At 52.3% G+C, this 20,655-nt stretch overlaps 1 protein-coding gene across 2 annotated transcripts in view; it reads right to left on the minus strand.

Annotated features, from left to right (window-relative positions):
- The window catches only part of EMID1 (EMI domain containing 1), a gene marked incomplete at both ends in the record, with an annotated part of 48,027 nt that overhangs the window by 2,904 nt on the left and 24,468 nt on the right, over positions 1–20,655 (minus strand). Inside the window, 8 exons of one of the 2 annotated variants that reach the window (XM_080717741.1) lie at positions 2,462–2,546; positions 12,134–12,178; positions 15,084–15,119; positions 15,219–15,281; positions 16,858–16,910; positions 17,053–17,151; positions 19,042–19,188; positions 19,922–20,011. In XM_080717741.1, coding sequence (XP_080573867.1) covers positions 2,462–2,546; positions 12,134–12,178; positions 15,084–15,119; positions 15,219–15,281; positions 16,858–16,910; positions 17,053–17,151; positions 19,042–19,188; positions 19,922–20,011 — 618 coding nt within the window. Of the gene's footprint in view, positions 1–1,530; positions 1,622–2,461; positions 2,547–12,133; positions 12,179–15,083; positions 15,120–15,218; positions 15,282–16,857; positions 16,911–17,052; positions 17,152–19,041; positions 19,189–19,921; positions 20,012–20,655 lie in introns of both variants that reach the window. The other variant, XM_080717740.1, reaches the window with a different exon arrangement.

A 20,655-nucleotide genomic window follows, 5' to 3' on the forward strand; every position in this document is an offset into this window, starting at 1 on the left:
CTGCTCAGCACCGGCACCTAGCCGAGCCCGGTGTGCGGAAGTGTGTGTGTGTGTGTGTGTGTGTGTGTGTGTGTGTGTGTGGTACTGGGGGTTGAACCCAGAGGCATTCTACCTCCAAGCTATACCTCCAGCTCTATTTTCTTTTTTTCCCCTTTTTTTTTTCTTTTTTTTGTGGTACTGGGGATGGAACCCAGGGGCATTCTATCTCAGACCTCCACCCCCAACTCTATTTTATATTCTTTGTTTTGAAACAAGGTCTCACTGAGTTGCCAAGGGCTTCACTAAGTAGCTAAGGCTGACCACAAAAACCCAGATCCTCCTGTCTCAGCCTCCCAGATACTGGGATTACAAGCGTGCGCCACCACGACCAGCTCCAGCTCTATTTTCTTATATTATTATTATTATTATTATTATTATTATTATTATTATTATTTTGTGGTACTGAGGGTGGAACCCAAGGGCTTTTCTGGCTCTGGGTTATATTCCCAGACTTTTTTTTTTTTTTTTTTGGCGGGCCTGGGGATGGGATGGAACCCAGGGGCATTTGACCTCTGAGCTATACCCCCTGCCCTGTGTTTTATTCTTTATTTTGAAACAGGGTCTCACTAAGTTGTGGAGGACCTCACTAAGTAGCTGATGGCTTTGAGACTGTGCGATCCTCCTATCTCAGTCTCCCAAGCGCTGGGATTACAAGTGTGCGCCACCACGCCCAGCTTTTATTTTTATTTTGAAACAGGGTCTCACTACTCGCCGAGGCTGGCCGCAAAGCTGGGATTCTGTCTCAGCCTCCCAAGTGCCGGGATCACAGGTGTGCGCCACCATGCCCGGCTTGCCGGGAGTTTCCCAGAATGAAGGGGTCTCGGCTGGCTCCTGGACTCTCCTTCCCACCTGGGGCCTCAGCTGCTGCTTTTACAGGACAGATGTGGGAATGGGTGTGATGTCAAGGCCTGTGCGCACTGACCGGCTCGCAGGGCTGTGAGACGGGCGGCTGGGGCCTCTTACCAAGGAGAGGGACAGCACCTAGCCTCTCTCCCGCACAGGTACTGCCCCCTGGAGTCTAACGTGCTCCCAGGCCACCCCAGCCCACCTTCTAGCACCTTCTCAACCTGGACCCTGCCAGCCTCGGCTCTTACCTCTCAGCGACCTCGAGGAGCGAGTCCTCTGGGCTCTGCGGGCCTCTTGGCCTTTGCTCTTCCTGTGCCTGTTCACTCTCCCCTCATCTTCCCTCGGGTGTCCACTGAGACCCCACCTCCTCCAGGTAGCCCTCCCTGACTGCCCTCACCACTGGGCCCAGGCCAGAAGCACTTGGTGCTCCGCCTTGGTATCCCTCACCTCGGCGTCGGTGCCAGGGCAGCCCCAGCTCCCTAAGCTCTGTGGGTGGGGCTGTGCCTGGCGCAGGCTCATTCACTGAGAACTAGTTGCTGGAGCCCTTGCTGCAGCAGGCTCATCTGCTGCACCGCGTCGGGAGACGCTCCCTCAGGCCCAGGCCCTCCAGGAAAGGGCCGCCCCTGCTCGCCCGCCCTGCATTACCTGGCCAGATGATGGCTTCCAGCAGGGTGACCCGTCTGGCCAGGAGCTCCAGCTGAGCCTGCTGCCGCAGGAAGCTCTGTAAACTAGAAGGCTGACGGGAGACGAGAAGAGCGGACGGTGCGGGTCTGGCCTGCAGGGCCAGGCCGGAGCGCAGGGACGGGGCGGGCGGGGCCGGTGGCCTCAGGACAGGAACCTGGTGACAGGCCTGCCGGGGTCCTCAAGTGACCGATGGGTTTGAAGCTGGGGCCAAGGCCTGGGACGAGGGGCTGGCCGCCTGGACTCCCACAAGGAAACTGCAGGACAGGTTAGGAGGACCCTCGTGGGAGCGGCAAGGGAGACACCTGGGGCAGGAGGGCCAGCCCTGCGACAGCCTCTGGAGGCTTAAGGGGGAGCAGAGCCAGAAGGCAGGTGGTGTATTACTCAGAGTCCCCTGAGGCCCGTCACCCACAGTCCCCTGCTCTTCTGAAGCCTAGCTTCATGACCTGCTGTCCTGCGAGGTCTGTCAGCTATGATTTCTCTAGAACTTGAGTCTAGACTTATTACCCACAGTCCTCCTGTGGGCCTGGGCCCCGATTGCATTACCCATGATCCCCTGCACTGCTGGAATCAGGCTTTGTTACCCACAATCCTTTGCTGATCTAGCGTTTGGTTCCACTGCCCAGCATTTCTTCCAAACTCAAAGTCTGTCATCTCTGGTGCCCTGCAGGCCTGGAGACCCTATTACCCACAGTGCCTGGAGGCCCAGGTGTGACCTGCGGCAGGGGCCTGGGTTGCTAGGCTCCCCTTCACCTGTGGAGGAGGGGCCCAGTCACTGAGACGGGGTGGTCTCAGCCTCTCGGGGCAGCACCTTCTCCGGCCTCATGATGGGGCTCGGGCGACTGCGCCCCAGGAGGGCGTGGGGAAGGCTGTCGGTCTGTCTGTCTCTACTCACCATAGAGCCCAATCATTGTTTCCAAGATTAAAACCCTTTCAGCTAAAATCTTCAAAGCCTCGCGTAGTTGGTGCAACCCCTCCCCCTGCAGAGGAAAGAGACAGATGCAGCCGTGACGGGGGACAGGGGAGGGGACCCCGCAAAGCCTGTCGGTGGCCCAGGCCCCACCCGGGACATGCGCCTGCGGCCCGCACCACCTGCCACAGCCCAGGCCACGGACAGCCAGAACAAGACCAGGAGGGACAAGGCAGGCGGAAGCCACCCCCAGAGGACCCTGCAACGTCCATCCAGTCCCAGCTGGCGACAAATCCTGCCGCTGCGAGGGGGGGACGCCCATCCGCAGGTGCACGGCAGCCGCTCGAGTCAGCCATGCCAGTCAACCCAGAGGCAGCCCTGGGGCCCTCCAGTCTCTGTAGCCCAGCCTCGGCTGCTTCCACGTCCCCGGCATGGCTCTGCTGCATTCCAGGCTGCCATCTATGTTTTGGGTTTTATTTGGGTGCTTTTTGTTTTTATTTTGAAACAGGGTCTCACTAAGTTTCTAAAGGCTTTGTCAAGTTGCCGGGACTGTCCTCAAACCTGCGATCCTCCTGTCTCAGTCTCCTGCACTGGGATTGCAGGCATGTGCCACCACGCCCATTAGCGGTCTCTTTCAGCATCCTTTACCTACGACAGGCTAAGTGAAGGGATTTTTAATATGCAGATTTGTATAATGACAACTGAATCTTTCAGCACAGTTGTCCATAAAAGCATCTACGTGACTGAGAGGCCTGCTAACGCGTCCACTGTGGGGGGGGCTGTCCCTCTATGTCAGTGGTCCTATAGGTACCAGATGGCTTGGGCTACCCACACCCACAGGCTGCCAACTGGCCAGTGAGTCTTTTTTTTTTTTTTTTTTTTTTTTGTGGTACTCGGGGTGGAACCCAGAGGCTTTCTACCTCCGGGCTATACTCCCAGACCTATTTTATATTTTATTTGGAAACAGGGTCTTACTATGTTGCCGAGAGCCTCACTAAGTAGCTGAGGCTGGCTTCAAACCTGTGCGATCCTCCTGTCTCAGCCTCCCAAGAGCGGGGATTACAAGCGTGCGTCACCACGCCCGGCCTGGCCAGTGATTCTTTTTCCCAGAGACACCATGGCCTCTTGTCAGAATAACCCCCCTTCAGGTATCACAGGAGCAGGATGATATATGAGGCTAAGTCATTCCCAGCACAAAGCGCAGGGCATGCTGACCTCATGGGCTTCCTGATATGCTGGAACTGAAGGTGCTCCTGCCAAGGGCATCGAATCTCGAGGAACAAATCGACACTATGGGCCGTTCACAGAAGGAAAGGGGGAGAGAGAACGCAAAGGGCATGGGGCCTGTGCTAGACTGCAAGAGACCTGACGACCAATGCCACGAGTAAACCTTGGCCAGATCTTGGATTAAAAAAAAAAAAAAGATGCTGGGTGCGGTGGTGCACACCCGCAATCCAGTACTTAGGAAGCTGAGGCCGAGGATGCAGGAGGGCCGCAGGTTCACAGCCAGCCCCAGCAACTTAGCAAGTCCCTCTGCGACTTAGTGAGAGCCTTTTTTTTTTTTTTTTTTAATACTGGGGATGGAACTCAAGGATATTCTACCTCTGAGCTACACCCCCAGCCCTATTTTTAACTTTTTATTTTTTATTTTATTATTATTATTTTTTTTTTTTTTCCGGTACTGGGCGCAGATGGGACCCAGGGGAATTCTGCCACCAAGCTACAACCCTAGCCCTACTTTTTTTTTTTTTTGGTGCTACTAGGGATGGAACCCAAGGGTATTCTATCTCTGAGCTACACTCCCAGCCCAATTTCTTATTCTTTATTTTTATTTTATTTTTGCGAGTCTGGGGATGGAACCCAGGGGCATTGGACCTCCGAGATACACCCCCTGCCCTAATTTTTAGTTTTCATTTTGAAACAGGGTCTCACTAAGTTGCAGAGGGCCTCACTAAGTAGCTGAGGCTGTCCACGAACCATGATCCTCCAGTCTCAGTCTCCCAAATGCTGGGATTACAAGCATGCATTACCATGCCTGGCCCCTATTTTTATTTCTTTATTTTGAAACAGGGTCTCAATAAGATGCAGAGGACTTCACTAAATAGCTGAGGCTGTCTGTGAACCATGATCCTCTTGTTTCAGTTTCCCAAATGCTAGGATTCGAAGTGTGTACCACCACACCCAGCTCTAACTATTTATTTATTTATTTATTCGACCTCTGAGCTACACCCCCTGCCCTACTTTTAATTCTTTATTTTGAAACTGGGTCCTACTGAGTTGCAGAGGGCCTCACTAAGTAGCTGAGGCCGTCTGCGAACCGCGATCCTCTGGTCTCAGCCTTCTGAATGCTGGGATTACAAGCTTGTGCCACCATGCCCGGCTTAACTTTTAATTTTAATTTTTATTATTATTTTGCAATACCAGATATGGAACCCAGGGGCATTCTACCTCCGAGCTGTACCCTCAGCCCTACATTTATCTTTATTTGGAAACAGGGTCTCACTGAGTTGCAGAGGACCTCACTAAGTAGCTGAGGCTGTCCGTGAACCACGATCCTGATGCTGGGATCCTGATCTCAGCCTCCCGAATGCTGGGATTACAAGTGTGCGTCACCACACCCGGATCTAACTTTTTATTTTGAAACAGGGTCTAAGTTGCAGGGGACCTCACTAAATAGCTGAGATTGACTGTAAACCCGAGATCCTTCTGTCTCAGCCTCCCCTGTACTGGGATATAAGCTTGGGCCACCACGCCCAGTTTGAGACCATGTATCAAAATAAATAAAATAGGGCTGGAGGTATAGCTTAGAGGTAGAATGCTCTTGGATTCAACATCTAGTACCCCCCCACACACACACACAAAGAGCTTTGGGGCTAGGGGAGTCATTCAGTGGGAGAGCACAAGTACCTGGGTTCAATTCCCAGTACTGAAAATCTAAAATAAATAAACTGGACATGGTGGTACATGCCTGTAATCCCAGTACTTGGGATTGAGGCAGGAGAATCACAGATTTGAAGCCACCCTAAGCAATTTAGCAAGACCCTCAACAATTTAGTGAGACCATTTAAAAAAAAACAACAAATGGCTGGAGGTGTTATCTAGGAGGTAGAATGCCCCTGGGTTTCAGTACCTAGTACCAAAAATAAAATTAAAAAATTAATAGAACTTTATTTTTGCCCCTGGGGCAAAAAAAAAAACTTTATTTATACTGCCCCTGGGGATGGAACCCCCAAGGGCAGTATACCTCTGAGCTACACCCAGCCCACTTTTTATTGGTGTGTGTGGTACTGGGGATAGAATCCAGGGGCTTTCTTCCTCTGGGCTACACTCCCAGACCTTTCTTATATATTTTATATTTTATTTTATTGTATTTATTTATTTTTTATTTTTGGTGGTACTGGGGGTAGAACCCAGAGGCTTTCTACCTTTGGGCTATACTCCCAGACCTATTTTCTATTTTATTTGGAAACAGGGTCTCACTAAGTTACTGAGAGCCTCACTAAGTAGCTGAGGCTGGCTTTGAACCCGTGCAATCCTCCTGTTTCAGCCTCCCAAGCACTGGGATTTTAAGTGTGCTCCACCACGCCTGGCTCTTTTGTCTTTTATTTTGAAACAGGATCTCTCTAAGTTGCTGAGGCTGGCCTCTAGGCTGCCATCCTCCTGTCTCAGCTTCCCCTGGGTTCCATCCCTGGTACCGCAAAAATAAACAAACAAACAAACAAATAAGTGCCAGCCAGGTGTGGTGATGCACGCTTGTAATCCCAGCATTCGGGAAGCTGAGACAGGAGGATCACGGTTCGCGGACAGCCTCAGCTACTTAGTGAGGCCCTCGGCAACTCAGTGAGACCCAGTTTCAAAATAAAGAATAAAAAAAAATAGGGCAGGGGGTGTAGCTCAGAGGTCGAATGCCCCTGGGTTCCATCCTCAGACCCGCAAAAAAAAAAAAAAAAAAAAAAAAAAAAAAAGAATTAAAAATAGGGCAAGGGGTGTAGCTCAGAGGTAGAATGCCTCTGAGTGCCATCACCAGTACCACAAAACAATCAAACAAGGGCCAGAGCCAAGTGCTGTGACTTACACTAGTATTCCTAGTTACTAAGGCGACTGCAAGTAGGAGGTTCACGGGTTCAAGGCCACGTCGAGCAATTTACTGAGACCCTGTCTCAAAATAAAAAATAAAAAGAACTGAGTAGCCGGGTGTGGTGGCGCACGCTTATAATCCCCGTGCTTGGGAGGCAGAGACAGGAGGATCACGCAGGTTCAAAACCAGCCGCGCCGCCGGGCGTGGTGGCGCACGCCTGTAATCCCCGCGCTTGGGAGGCGGAGACAGGAGGATCGCGCAGGTTCGAAGTCAGCCGCGCTGGCTTAAGAGACCCTGTTTCCAAATAAAAATATAAAAAATAGGTCTGGGAGTGTAGCCCAGAGGTAGAAGGGCTTCCAGGAACCCCAGTACCACCAAAAAAAAAAAAAAAAAAAAAAAAACCAGCCGCGCTGGTTTAAGAGACCCTGTTTCCAAATAAAAATATAAAAAGTAGGTGTCTGGGAGTGTAGCCTGGAGGTAGAAGGGCTTCCAGGAACCCCAGTACCACCAAAAAAAAAAAAAAAAAGTAGCCGAGGCTGGCCACGAACCTATGATCCTCTTGTCTCAGCCTCCCAAACACTGGGATTACAGGCATGTGTCACCACACCCAGCTCGTGAGACCCACCTAAAAAAAAAAAAAAGCTGGGCGTGGTGGGGCACGCTTGTAATCCCAGCATCGGGGAGGCTGAGACAGGAGGATCATGGTTCACAGTCTCAGCTACTTAATGAGGCCCTTTGCAATTCAGTGAGACCCTTTTGCAAAATAATAAAAGAATAAAAAGTAGGGCTGGGAGTGTAGCTCGAAGGTAGAATATCCCTGGGTTCCATCTGCAGTACCGCAAAAATAAATAAATAAAATAAATAAATAAAAAGGGCTGGGAGCCAGGCGTGGTGGCGCAGGCTTGTAATCCCAGCATTCGGGAGGCTGAGACAGGAGGATCACGGTTCACAGACAGCCTCAGCTACTTAGTGAGGCCCTTTGCAACTCAGTGAGACCTTGTTTCAAAATAAAGAATAAAAAATAGGGATGAGGGTGTTGCTCAGAGGTAGAATGCCCCTGGGATCCATCCTGAGTATTGAAAAAAAAAAAAAAAAGAAAAGAAAAAATGAAAAGAAAGGAAGAAAGCAATAATAAATATAAAAAAATAAAAACGGTTGGAGGTATAGCTTGGAGCTAGAATTCTGGGTTCAATCTCCAGTACCTAAATTAATTAATTAATTAATTAATAAAATAAAGAAGAGTCAGAAGAATACTCATTGCATTAACTTTTTTGTATATTTGAGCGTGTGTGTGTGTGTGTGTGTGTGTGTGTGTGTTACTGGGCCTCCAACCCAAGGCACTGTGCACGCTAGTGGAGCACTGAGCTACATCCCCAACACTTTTTATTTTGAGACAGGATCTCACTGTGTTGCCCAACTTGTAATCCTCCTGCCTCAGCCTCCTGAGTAGCTAGCATTAGAGGTGTGTGCTAAACGTCATTTACCCAGGTTGAACTTTTTTTTTTTGGGTGGTACTTAAGATTGAACCGAGGGGCATTTTACCTCTGAGCTCCACCCCCATCCCTATTTTATTTTATTTTATTTAGAAACAGAATCTCAGTGAGTTGGTGGAGGGCCTCACTAAGTAGCTGAGGCTGGCTGAGAACCTGCGATCCTCCTGCCTCAGCCTCCCAAGTACTGGTATTACAGGCATGCGCCATCGCGCCCAGCTTCCATTTTTTTTTTTTTTTTTTTTTTGGTGGTACTGGGGATGGAACCCAGGGGCAGTCTCACTTCAAGCTACACCCCCAGCCCTATTTTTTATTCTTTTTTTTTTTTTTTTGAGGGTCTGGGGATGGAACCCAGGGCCCAGGGGCATTTGACCTCCGAGCTACACCCCCTGCCCTATTTTTTATTCTTTATTTTGAAACAGGGTCTCACTAAGTTGCAGAGGGCCCCACTAAGCATTAGCTGAGACTGTCCGTGAACAGCGACCCTCCAGTCTCAGCCTCCCGAATGCTGGGATTACAAGTGTGTGCCACCACGCCCGGCTCCTTCTTCTCTTTTGCTAATTTGAGCCTCCCTGACTCCTCATGCCCCCTTCGTGGCCACAGCAGCGGCCGGGAGTCGCAAGCTCCACTTCTCCCATCTTTTCTGCTGTACTGTGGTTCTAGCCCCAGGCGCACCAGGGCGACCACGGTGGCTTCCTGTCTCTTCCCTTTCTGCTTCTCCCTGTTGTCCATTCTCTCCTCTGTTCTCCATGACAACCACAGGGACATTTTGCACAGAAAAATATGACCACATCACTTTTCTGCTTATGAGCACCTCATTGACTCCCGGATGCCCTAAGAAAGAACATGTTCAAATTCCTTAACATGACCTAAATCCTAAAAGTCCCATTGGCTTCTGTCTCACTCCTTGCCCGTCATGCTCCCCCTCAAAGTATGTGCAGCTCCTACAATACCCCGGACTCACTCTAGCCACGGGGCCTTTGCACATACTGTCCCCACACCTCCATTCGAGCACCTGTGCATGGCTATGCACATTTCAGGCCTAGTCCATCTCCTCCAGGATACTATAGTCCCATCACAGCTGACTCCCTCCGTCCTGTGACTGCTGATTGCATGCCTCCCGCAGCCCACGGTGAACCACTCTGAGGAGGGGGACTTTGTTTACACTGCTCCTGTGTCTACAGTGCCCAACCCTGGACCTGGCACCCACAGAGGTGCTTGGGGAATGGCAGCTGGCTCCCCGGCCACCCTGGGGGCTTAAAATCCCGGGCTCCGGTTTGAGCGTGGCCACGCTTTTCTCTGAAGAGGTGAGCCTCTGTTTCCCAGTCTGAATAGGGGTGAAGCTGTCTGTCTGGAGGGGCGCCGGCCAGCTCCTGCACTTCACCACATGACCACTGGGTGTCACTGCCGAGCCACGGCCTCGCCCGGCGGCGGTTCTGCAGGACGCTGAGCCTTGGTGGGTGGAGCGTGCACCGCGCAGGCGCTCCCAGCACAGGCGCCATCCCGCAGGCCTCCCGCACGGCTAGTCCCCAGCCCCAAAGCTTCATGCAACCCCAGCCCAGCAGGCCCCCTCCCAGGCAGGCAGCCAGCGGGGCAGACGGGCAGGTGGACCAGGGGGAGGACGGTGGACAAGCAGGGCCCTGCGACCTCCTGGGGCTCCACAGGGGGGCCTGGTCTGGGGGAGCCCAGGCATCCGGACCCCGGCCAGGGCTCCCCAGAGGAACTGCACAGCAAACTGCCGGGGCGGAGGCTGGGCGCACATGGGCCTCGCCTGATTCAGCCTGGCTCATGACCACAGTCCTTCCTTCCTGTACTGAGGATGGAACCCGGGGGCATTCCACCCGAGCTACACTCCCAGCCCCACTTTTTAGTCTTTTTATGTTTGAATTAGGTCTCACTGAGTTGTGAAAGGCCTTGATAAGTAGCTGAGGCTGTCCTCGAGCCTGGGATCCTCCTGTCGCAGTCTCCCAAGTCCTGGGATTGCAGGTGTGTGCCAACACGCCTGGCTTTATTTTCTTGTTGTTACTGGAATTGAACCTAGGGGTGTCCACCTCTCAGCTATATCACCAATCCTATTTTTTATTCTGAAATGGTCTCACTAACTTGCACAGGGCCTCACTAAGTAGCTGAGGCTGGCTTCAAACCTGGGATCTTCCTGTCTCAGCCTCCCGTGTACTAGTATTACAAGCATGCTCCACCATGCCTGGCTCTGGAAGTATTCTTGAGAGGCCCTGGAGCCACAGAGGGTGAGGCGGGAGGAATCGCGAGAGGGCAGCAAGTAGCGGGTCTGAGAGGTAGCGGGCCCCAGAAGTCGAGGAGGTCTCGTGCAGGATGGGGGGTTCCCACGGCTGTATCCATCACTGACCCCGCGATCAGGAACCGACAGCAGGGCAGGCAGGCACTGTCCACACCCTAACTACCGACTGGCTGGAGGAAGCAGGGTGCCCCAGCCAGCCACACTGCGCGGGGAGGGGGCGGAGCGGCCTGTTCTGTGGAGGAGTCTGCCTGCCCAGTCCACTCCCCAAGCGTCTCCTGTGTCGGTGATGGTGTCCAGGTCCCCATGGGACTCGGGGACACGGTGACGTCTGGGTCCTGGCCCTGCTCTCGTGTGTCTCTTTGGGGAGTGGATTTCTAGGTCCTGACATCTGGTCACTGCAGTTATCTCCAATATAGATTGTGAAGGTTTCGGACCCCACGCGACTCATGAGATTTCTTCTTTATTTTTGGTGGGATTGAACCCAGGAGTATCCTACCACTGGGCTCCGTCCCCACCCTTCTTATTTTGAGCCAGGGTTTTGCTATGCTGCCCGAGTTGGCCTCAGACTTGTGGTCCTCCTGCCTCAGCCTCCCGTGTAGCTAGGATTGCAGGGATAAGAAAGACACCAGGCCTGCGATTTCCTTTGTATAGAAAATGGTGCCTAGGACCGCTCATCTTTCCCCACAGTTTTCCTTTGCATGTGACAGTTTCTGGGCTTCCCTGGCCCCTCACGGTCTCCCACGTATTCCGCAGTACCTAGGACCTCGTGGTATCTCAGGACTTCGGGGTACAGTGAGGTTGGGTGGCTGGCCTCCTGAGCCAGGCCACACACCCGTGATGGCTGGGTGTCCTGTGCGTAGGGTGCGACGTAGCTCGCCTGGCCCTTTTACCGTGGGGTCTCCGTGCACCTCACTGTTTCTGGGCCTCCCTGCCTACGTGTCATGGCTTGATTCTTTTTTGTGGCTCTGAGGATCACCCCAGGGCCTCACACAGGCCAGACAAGTGTTCTACCACGGACCTCTATAAGGGCCTTGTCCTGTTCTTCCGTGTGGGGAAGACACTGTGTTTATGATTCCCTTTCTTTTTAAGGGTTTTGTTTTGTTTGTGGCACTGGGGATTGAAACCAAAGGCCTTCTACCTCTGAGCTATACCCCCAGCCCTTTTTTTTAAACAGGGCCACACTAAGTTACTGAGGCTGGCCTCAAACCTGAGATTCTCCTGTCTCAGCCTTCCAAGTACTGGGATTACAGGTGTGTACCACCATGCCCAGTATACATTTAAAAAATTTTTTTTTAGTACTAGGGATTGAACCCAGGGACATTCTACCTCCAAGCTACACTCCCAGCCCTTTCTTAAGGACTTTTTTATGTTGAGATAGGATCTCACCAAGTTTCTAGGGGGCCTAAATTGCTGAGATTGGCCTCAATCTCCTGTCTCAGCCTCCCAAGTACTGGGATTCCAGGTGTGCACCACAGCGCCCCTTTCTTGTGGATAGGCACAGAAGCCCCAGGCCTGGCTGGGAGGGGACGTGGACGTGGACGTGGGGAAGCAGACTGGCCAGGGCCAACCCAAACGACTCAGCAGGAAGAGGCAGGGCCACCCCAGCCTTGAAGGGCACGGCAGGAGGTGGAGATGGAGAAGCCCGTGATGGGGCTGGCCCCCCAGGGCGGGTGCCAGGATGGGGAGAGGGCTGGGCTGGGAACTGCCAAGGCTCAGACCGGGGAGATCAGGCTAAGGTAGGGGTGGGCAGGGCCCCCACTACAGGGGCCCACTGATGAGAGCAGACCCAGGAGGCAGAAGGCAGGGGAGGCCAGGGCTGGACCAGCACTTACCCAGTGGCTCTTCTCACCAGGGTCTCCTCTGGGGCCTGGTGCTCCCTGCAAGGAGAAGCAGAGAAAGCAGATGTAAGGCAGGAAGGAGAGGAGGCAGGAGGGAGGACAGAAAGAGGGAGGACGGAGGGAGAGAGGCTGGTGGTACAGTCACTGAAGCCTTGGTTCACTCCCTGGCAACACAAATACACAAAAAAGGGAGGGGAAGCCAGGCGTGGTGGCACCTGCCTGTAAACGTGGTGCTTGGAAGGCTGAGACAAGAGGATCGCAGGTTCAAGGACAGCCTCAGCAGGTAGTGATGCTCTCATCAACCGAGACCCTGTTTCCAGGAGCATTCTTCCTCTGAGCTACACTCCCAGCCCTATTTTTTATTCTTTATTTTGAAACAGGGTCTCACTAAGTTGCGGAGGGCCTCACTAAGTAGCTAAGGCTAGCCATGAACCCAAATCCTCTTATCTCAGCTTCCCAAGTACTGGGATTACACGCGTGTGACACCATGCCTGGTTATTATTATTATTATTATTATTATTATTAATTACTTTTTATTATTATTATTTGAGGTACTGGGGATAGAACCCAGGGGCATTCTACCTCCGAGCTACACCCCCAGGCCTATTTTTTTTGGGGGGGTGGGTCTGGGGAAGGAACCCAGGGGCATTCGACCTTTGAGCTACACCCCCTGCCCTATTTTTTATTCTTTATTTTGAAACAGGGTCTCACTAAGTTGCGGAGGGCCTCACTAAGTAGCTGAGGCTGGCCATGAACCCAAATCCTCTTGTCTCAGCTTCCCAAGTACTGGGATTACACGCGTGTGCCACCATGCTCGGTTTTTATTATTATTATTATTAGTATTAGTATTATTAGTACTGGGGATGGAAGCCAGGGGCATTCTACCTCCGAGCTATACCCCCAGCCCTATTTTTTTATTCTTTATTTTGAAACGGTCTGTCTCACTGAGTTGCAGAGGGCCTCACTAAGTAGTAGCTGAGGCTGTCCTTGAACTGTGATCCTCCCGTCTCAGCCTCCCAAATGCTGAGATTGGAAGCGTGCAGCGCCGCGCCGGGCTTTGGTTTAACATGAGGCTTTCTAATGAATTTCCAGAGGAATAAACGCCTGGGATTGAAGATGACATCTCGGAATAGAGATCCTTCCTAGGACCACAGACAAAATCCAAATGGGGCCAGGCATGGTGGCAGAGACAGGAGGATCGCAGGTTCCTGGCTAGCTTCAGCTACTTAGTGAGGCCCTTTGCAACTCAGTGAGACCCTGTTTCAAAATTAAGAATAAGTCGGGCGTGGTGGTGCACGCTTGTCATCCCAGCACTTGGGAGGCGGAGACAGGAGGATCGCACAGGTTCGAAGCCAGCCTCAGCTACTTAGTGAGGCTCTCAGCAACTCAGTGAGACCCTGTTTCCAAATAAAATATAAAATAGGTCTGGGAGTATAGCCCAGAGGTAGAAAAGCCCCTGGGTTCCATCCCCAGTACCACAAAATAATAAATAAATAAAATAAAGAATAAATAATAGGGCTGGGAAGCTGGGCGTGGTTGTGCACGCTTGTAATACCAGCATTTGGGAGACTGAGACCAGAGATTCATGGTTTGCGGATAGTCTCAGCTACTTAGTGAGGCACTCCGTAACTTAGAGAGACCCTGTTTCAAAATAAAGAATTAAAAAAAAAAAAAAAAAAAACAGGGCAAGGGGTATAGCTTGGAGGTCGAATGCCCCTAGGTTTCATCCCCAGATCCGCCAAAAAAAAAAAAAAAAAAATAGGGCTGGGGTGTAGCCTGGAGGTAGAATGCCCCAGGTTCCATCCCTGGTACCAGAAAAATAAATAAATAAATAAATAAATAAAGAAAGAAAGAAAGAAAGAAAGAAAGAAAGAAAGAAAGAAAGGCTGAGGATATAGCTTGGAGTAAAATGCTCCTGGGTTTGATCCTCAATACCAGACACACACACACACACACACACACACACACACACACACACCACACACACACACACACGTCAAATTATATGTTGTTTATGAAAGATGTACTTTATAAAGACACAGGCAGGCTGAAAGAAAATGATAAAAAAAATACATATATAACAAGCAAACACCAAGCATTTTTTTTTTTATAAAAGCTGATGTGACAGCCAAGCATAGTACACATGCTTGTAACCCCAGCATTCGGGAGGCGGAGACCGAAGGATTGCAGGTTCGTGGCCAGCCTCAGCTACTTAGTGAGGCCCTTTGCAACTCAGTGAGACTCTGTTTCAAAATAAAGAATAAGAAATAGGGCTGGGGGTGTAGTTCAGAGGTAGAAAGCCCCTGGGTTCAATTCCCAGTAACACACACACACACACACACAAAAAAAAAAAAAATAGCAAGAAATACTGAATTCAGAACAAACAGCGTTGCCATAAAGATGTGAATTCCATAAAGATAAAAAGAGGAAGGAAACCCTAAACATGTACGTACGTGACTAATAACAATGATTCAAAAAATTAATATTGACTGAATTAAAAGGAGAAATGGATAGATCTACAATAAGAGCTAAAGAAACACAGGGTCGGCCGGGCGTGGTGGCACACGCCTGTCATCCCAGCATTGGGGAGGCCAAGACCAGAGGATGGCGGTTCGCGGACAGCCTCGGCACTTTGTGAGGCCCTCTGCAACTCAGTGAGACCCTGTTAAAAAATAGAGAATAAAAAATAGGGCAGGGGGTGTACCTCGGAGGTCAAATGCCTCTGGGTTCCATCCCCAGACCCGCAAAAATAAATAAAAAGAAAAAAAGACAAAGGTCAAAGAGATATGTAGCAAAAGAAAGAAAAGATACTGAGCAATGGACTTAGCATGGCCGGGCCCCGGATCCCGGAGACAGGAGGAGCTGAGAGAGCGCAGCTGTCTGCTGGAGGTCGGGGCTCTGGGCCTGTGGGGCCTGGGAGGGGTGGGCCAGGGCAAGCACTTACCTGCTGCCCCGTGGAGCCTTGGGGGCCGGGCAGTCCCTGTGTGGGTGGGGAGAGGAGTGAGGTTAGCTCTTGGGGGTCTGACCCATGGCCCCCAGAGTGCCCCCAACGCCCCCGTTGCGGCCACCTGGTACTCACTCTCTCGCCCTTCTCTCCTGGGTGGCCAGGGATTCCTTTGGGTCCGGTGGGGCCTGGGGGTCCCTGAGCAACAAGACAGGGCCTTGGTGGGCTGGAGAGGGCAGGGGCTCCGGGAGGGAGCCCCAGCTGGGCCTGGCCTCAGCATGCACGCAATGCCCCCCATGGAGTGGGCAGTCCCAACAGGTCTGTGTGAAGAGACTGAGGGTCCCCACCCAACCCAGGATGCCTGGCTGGCCACGGCGTCAGGGCAAGGAGCTCCGCTTTTCTTGGCTTTAGGCAGTAACAATACTTTCTTCTTGTTTCGTGAATTCTTTCATTGTTTATTTTATTTATTTTTTATTTTTTTTTGTGTGTGTGGTACTGGGGGTTGAGCTCAGGGGCATTTTATCTCTGAGCTACATCCCCAGACCCGTTTTGTTTTATTTTTTTTTTAATTTGAGACAGGGTCTCAGTAAGTTTTGGAGGGCCTCACTAAGTAGCTGAGGCTGGCTGTGAACCACGATCCTCCTGGCTCAGCCTCTTAAGTATTGGGATTACAAGCATGTGCCACCAGGCCCGGCTTTTATTTATTTATTAATTTTTTGGTGTGTGTGGTACTGGGAATTGAACCCAGGGGCATTCTACCTCCAAGATATACCCCCATTTTTTATTCTTTACTTTAAAAAAGGGTCTAAGTTTTAGAGAGCCTCACTAAGTAGCTGAGCCTGGCTGCAAATGTGATCCTCCTATTTCAGCCTCCCAAGTATTGGGATTACAAGCATGCAATACACACCCAGCTCACCCCAGCCCCCCCCTTTTTTTAACTTTTGTTTTAAAACAGGGTCTCACTAGATTAATGAGAGTCTCTCTACATTGTTAAGGTTGTCCTTGAACTTGAGATCCTCCTATCTCAGCCTCCAAAGTACTGAGATTACAGGTGTGCCTCCAACTTTCATTATATTAATTGGTTTTTTGCTTTGTTTTGTTTTTTGCAGTACTGGGGATTGAACCCAGGGGGCATTCTACCTCTGAGATAAACCCCCAGTCCTATTTTCATTCTTTATTTTGAGACAGGGTCTCACGAAGTTGTGAAGGCCTTACTAAATAGCTGAGGCTGTCCTTGAATTTGGGATCCTCCTGTCACAACCTCCCAAGTACTGGGATTATGGGTATGCACCTGGCTTTCATTATATGAACTGAATGAGAAGGTTTATAAAAAGTAGTGTGCATGACAAACGGTCAGATGCTCAGCAAGTACTTGTTGGATGGATGGATGGATGGATGGTAGATGGATGGACGGACGGATGGTGGATGGATGGATGGATGGAGGGTGGATGGATGGATGGTGGATGGATGGTGAATGGATGGATGGATGGATGGTAGATGGATGGATGAATGGTGGATGGATGGATGGATGGTGGATGGATGGGTGGATGGTGGATGGATGGTGGATAGATGGTGGATGGATGGATGGATGGAGGGAGGGTGGATGGATGGATGGATGGATGGTGGATGGATGGATGGATGGATGGATGGATGGTGGATGGATGGATGGATGGTGGATGGATGGTGGATGGATGGATGGTGGATGGATGGAGGGTGGATGGATGGTGGATGGATGGATGGACACATGGATGAGAGTACTTGGAGAAGGACTCACCATATGTCCAGGACTCCCAGGGACACCTATTGGGCCAGGAGATCCAGGGGGACCTGGAATAAGACAGAATGCCCTCAAAGGGGAACAGGGTACAATGTCAAGAAGTCCCCTGCCAGCTGCCTCCTGAGACCACAGCTCAAATCCCACTGCCAATTATCAATCCCACCCCTGGCAGCAGGCCTGGACTCAACTTACCCATGGGTCCTGGGGGGCCAGGGGGACCTGGGGGCCCAGCGGGCCCTTGGGGCCAATGGCTGCTGGTCTCGGTGAAGGTGTTGGACAGCAGCGGGTCCCCTGGGAAAGGAGATGGTGAGTGAGCAGTGGGGTCAGCTCCAAATGTCCCCTGAGCAGTGCAGCCTGCAGGGGCCACGGGCGCCTGCTCCCGGGGAGGGCGTGGGGAGACTGGGGGCCAGGGCGACCATCGCACGGGAGACCTGGGTTCTAACGCTGCAGCTGTCTACCTGGTAATATCCAGAAGGATGGTCTGCTTCTGGGCCTGTAGTGTCACTTGTCAAAGGAAGAATAATAGCAAAGGATGCCATTTATTGACTATCTGCAGTGTCCCAGGCTGTGCGCATGTGGATTAGGGCGCTCTGGGAGGCGGACGCAGTCACGGTCCCCACTGTAGAGAGGAGGGAGCTGCGGCTTGGAGCAGGAATGGGATACATGGATGGATGGATGGATGGTTGGATGGATGGGTGGGTGGTTGAATGGATGGATGGGTGGGTGGTTAGATGGATGGATGGATGGATGGATGGATGGATGGATGGATGGGTGGTTGGATGGATGGGTGGGTGGGTGGTTAGATGGATGGATGGATGGATGGATGGATGGATGGGTGGGTGGATGGATGGATGGTTGGATGGGTGGATGGGTGGGTAGATGGATGGATGGGTGGATGGGTGGGTGGTTGGATGGATGGGTGGGTGGGTGGTTAGATGGATGGATGGATGGATGGATGGATGGATGGATGGTTGGATGGGTGGGTGGTTGGATGGGTGGATGGGTGGGTGGATGGATGGATGGGTGGATGGGTGGGTGGTTGGATGGATGGGTGGGTGGGTGGTTAGATGGATGGATGGATGGATGGATGGATGGATGGATGGATGGTTGGATGAGTGGGTGGTTGGATGGGTGGATGGGTGGGTGGAGGGATGGATGGGTGGATGGGTGGGTGGTTGGATGGGTGGATGGGTGGGTGGATGGATGGATGGGTGGATGGATGGATGGATGGATGGATGGTTGGATGGGTGGGTGGTTGGATGGATGGGTGGGTGGGTGGTTAGATGGATGGATGGATGGATGGATGGTTGGATGGGTGGATGGATGGATGGATGGATGGTTGGATGGATGGATGGATGGATGGATGGATGGGTGGTTGGATGGATGGATGGGTGGGTGGTTGGATGGATGGATGGTTGGATGGGTGGATGGATGGATGGTTGGATGGGTGGATGGGTGGGTGGATGGATGGATGGATGGATGGATGGTTAGATGGATGGTTGGATGGATGGATGGATGGATGGATGGATGGTTGGATGGATGGATGGATGATGGGTGGGTGGTTGGATGGATGGGTGGGTGGGTGGTTGGATGGATGGATGGGTGGATGGATGGATGGATGGATGGGTGGATGGATGGATGGTTGGATGGATGGTTGGATGGGTGGATGGGTGGGTGGGTGGATGGATAGATGGGTGGGTGGTTAGATGGATGGATGGATGGATGGTTGGATGGATGGATGAATGGATGGTTGAAAGGGTGGATGGATGGATGGGTGGATGGGTGGATGGTTAGATGGGTAGATGGATGGATGGATGGTTGGATGAGTGGATGGTTGGATGGGTGGGTGGATGGATGGGTGGGTGGATGGATGGATGGATGGTTGGTGCCAGTCATGCACCAAGGACTTGCTGTAGGTCGGGGGAACCTACACGCCACGCTCTGAGCCCGCAGCGCCTGCACAGGCCAGGCTGGCTATGAGGCAGGAGGCGGGCCTCCCGGAGCATGGGGCAGGACTTTGGCCTTGACTATCAGCTGGCTTCCTTCATCTGTGATGGGAGGACAACAACACCTGCTAGCCAGCTGGTGATGCGGGGCCTGCTGTGGGCGAGCTGGCCCAGCTGATGGTTACTCCAGTCCTACCACCAACCTCCCACACCTGCCGGAACCCAGGGGACTCACCATGCTGGGAGAGCCGGGCATGAGGCGGCCCGATGGGGGCTGGAGGCCCCGGGGGGCCAGGAGGGCCTGGTGGGCCTGGCGGTCCCCTCTCTCCAGGGCTGCCCACAGCTCCCGCCTGGCCGGGGCTCCCAGGGGGGCCCTGTGGACCTGCAGTGAGATTGCAGAGGTTGGCTGGACATGGTGGCGCATGCTTGTAATCCCCACGCTTGGGAGGCTGAGATAGGAGGATTGCACAGGTTCGAAGCCAGCCTTGGCTACTTAGTGAGGCTCTCAGCAACTTAATGAAACCCTGTTTCCAAATAAAATATAAAATAGGTCTGGGAGTATGGCCCAGAGGTAGAAAGCCCCTGGGTTCCACCCCCAGGACCACCAAAAAAAAAAAAAAAAAAAAAAGATTGCGGGGGTTGGGTGTACACAGGCAGGAAGAACCAGGGGGGTCTCGATGGGTAAAAACATGGCTGCCTGGGAACGTGGTCAGGAGAGGACTCTGGCCCTAGGCCTGCCTCCCTGGCCACCTATCAGGAGCGTGCACACAGCATGCGGTCCTCCATCCCTCCAGACTGACCTGCACCCAGCATCTCCCTAGGACCCGGTCCCAGGGGGCGGGCACTGGTGCATCTCCTCTGCCAAGACCCCCTCTACTGGTCTGGGAGCTCCCAAAGGACACGGATGGGGCTCACCCCACCCCATTCCCAAGTGAGCATGCGCCAGACCAGTCAAGAGTGCAGGCGTGGTTGGGGCTGGTGAGGGAGAGGCAAGGGGGCAGAAGGGACCAGGCCACCCTGGCTATGTCAGAGTTGGAGAAGAAGGTCCCAGCCTGGATCTGCTGGCAGTGGATGGCCAAGGACCTGGGGAGACACGAGACACTGAGGGCACTCACCTGGGGGGCCTCTGGTTCCTGTGGGACCCCGGCTGCCAGTTTCTCCCTTGGGACCAGTGGGCCCCGGCAGCCCCCGAGTACCAAGTCGGTCTGGTGCATAGAGAACATCAGGTTAGCAACTCAGGACGGACGTTGTGTGTGTGTGTGTGTGTGTGTGTGTGTGTGTGTGTGTGTGTGTGTGTGTTTTACTGAGAACTGAACCTCTAAGCTATCCCCACAGGAAAATAAATAGCCGGGGTGGGGGGCACAGCCCGCTCTGTGTCGGCCAGCACAGCCACCTGTGGGCAGAAGGACAGGGATGGGCGTGGCCAGGGCTCCCCAAGGACAGGATATAAATAGGAAATAAAAGAGACAGGAAAATAAAGAGAAAATAAAGTCCTCTTTATTTTCTTATTTTGGAAGGCTGAGACAGGAGGATCATGGTTCATGGACAGCCTTAGCTACTTAGTGAGGTCCTTTGTAACTCAGTGAGACCCTGTTTTAAAGAATAAAAAATAGGGTTGCGGGTATAGCTCGGAAGTAGAATGTCCCTGAGTTCAATCCCCAGTACCACAAAAAAAAAAAAAAAAAAAAATAAGAATCAAACCAGGCGTGGTGGCACATGCTTGTAATCCCAGCATTCAGGAGGCGGAGACCAGAGGATCGCGGTTTGCGGCCACCTCAGTTACTTAGTGAGGCCCTTCGCAACTCAGTGAAGTGAGACCCTGTTTCAAAAATTAAAAAGACTTAAAAAA

The sequence above is a fragment of the Muscardinus avellanarius genome (genome assembly GCF_963383645.1).
Source record: "Muscardinus avellanarius genome assembly, chromosome: 21".
Lineage (NCBI taxonomy): Eukaryota > Metazoa > Chordata > Mammalia > Rodentia > Gliridae > Muscardinus > Muscardinus avellanarius.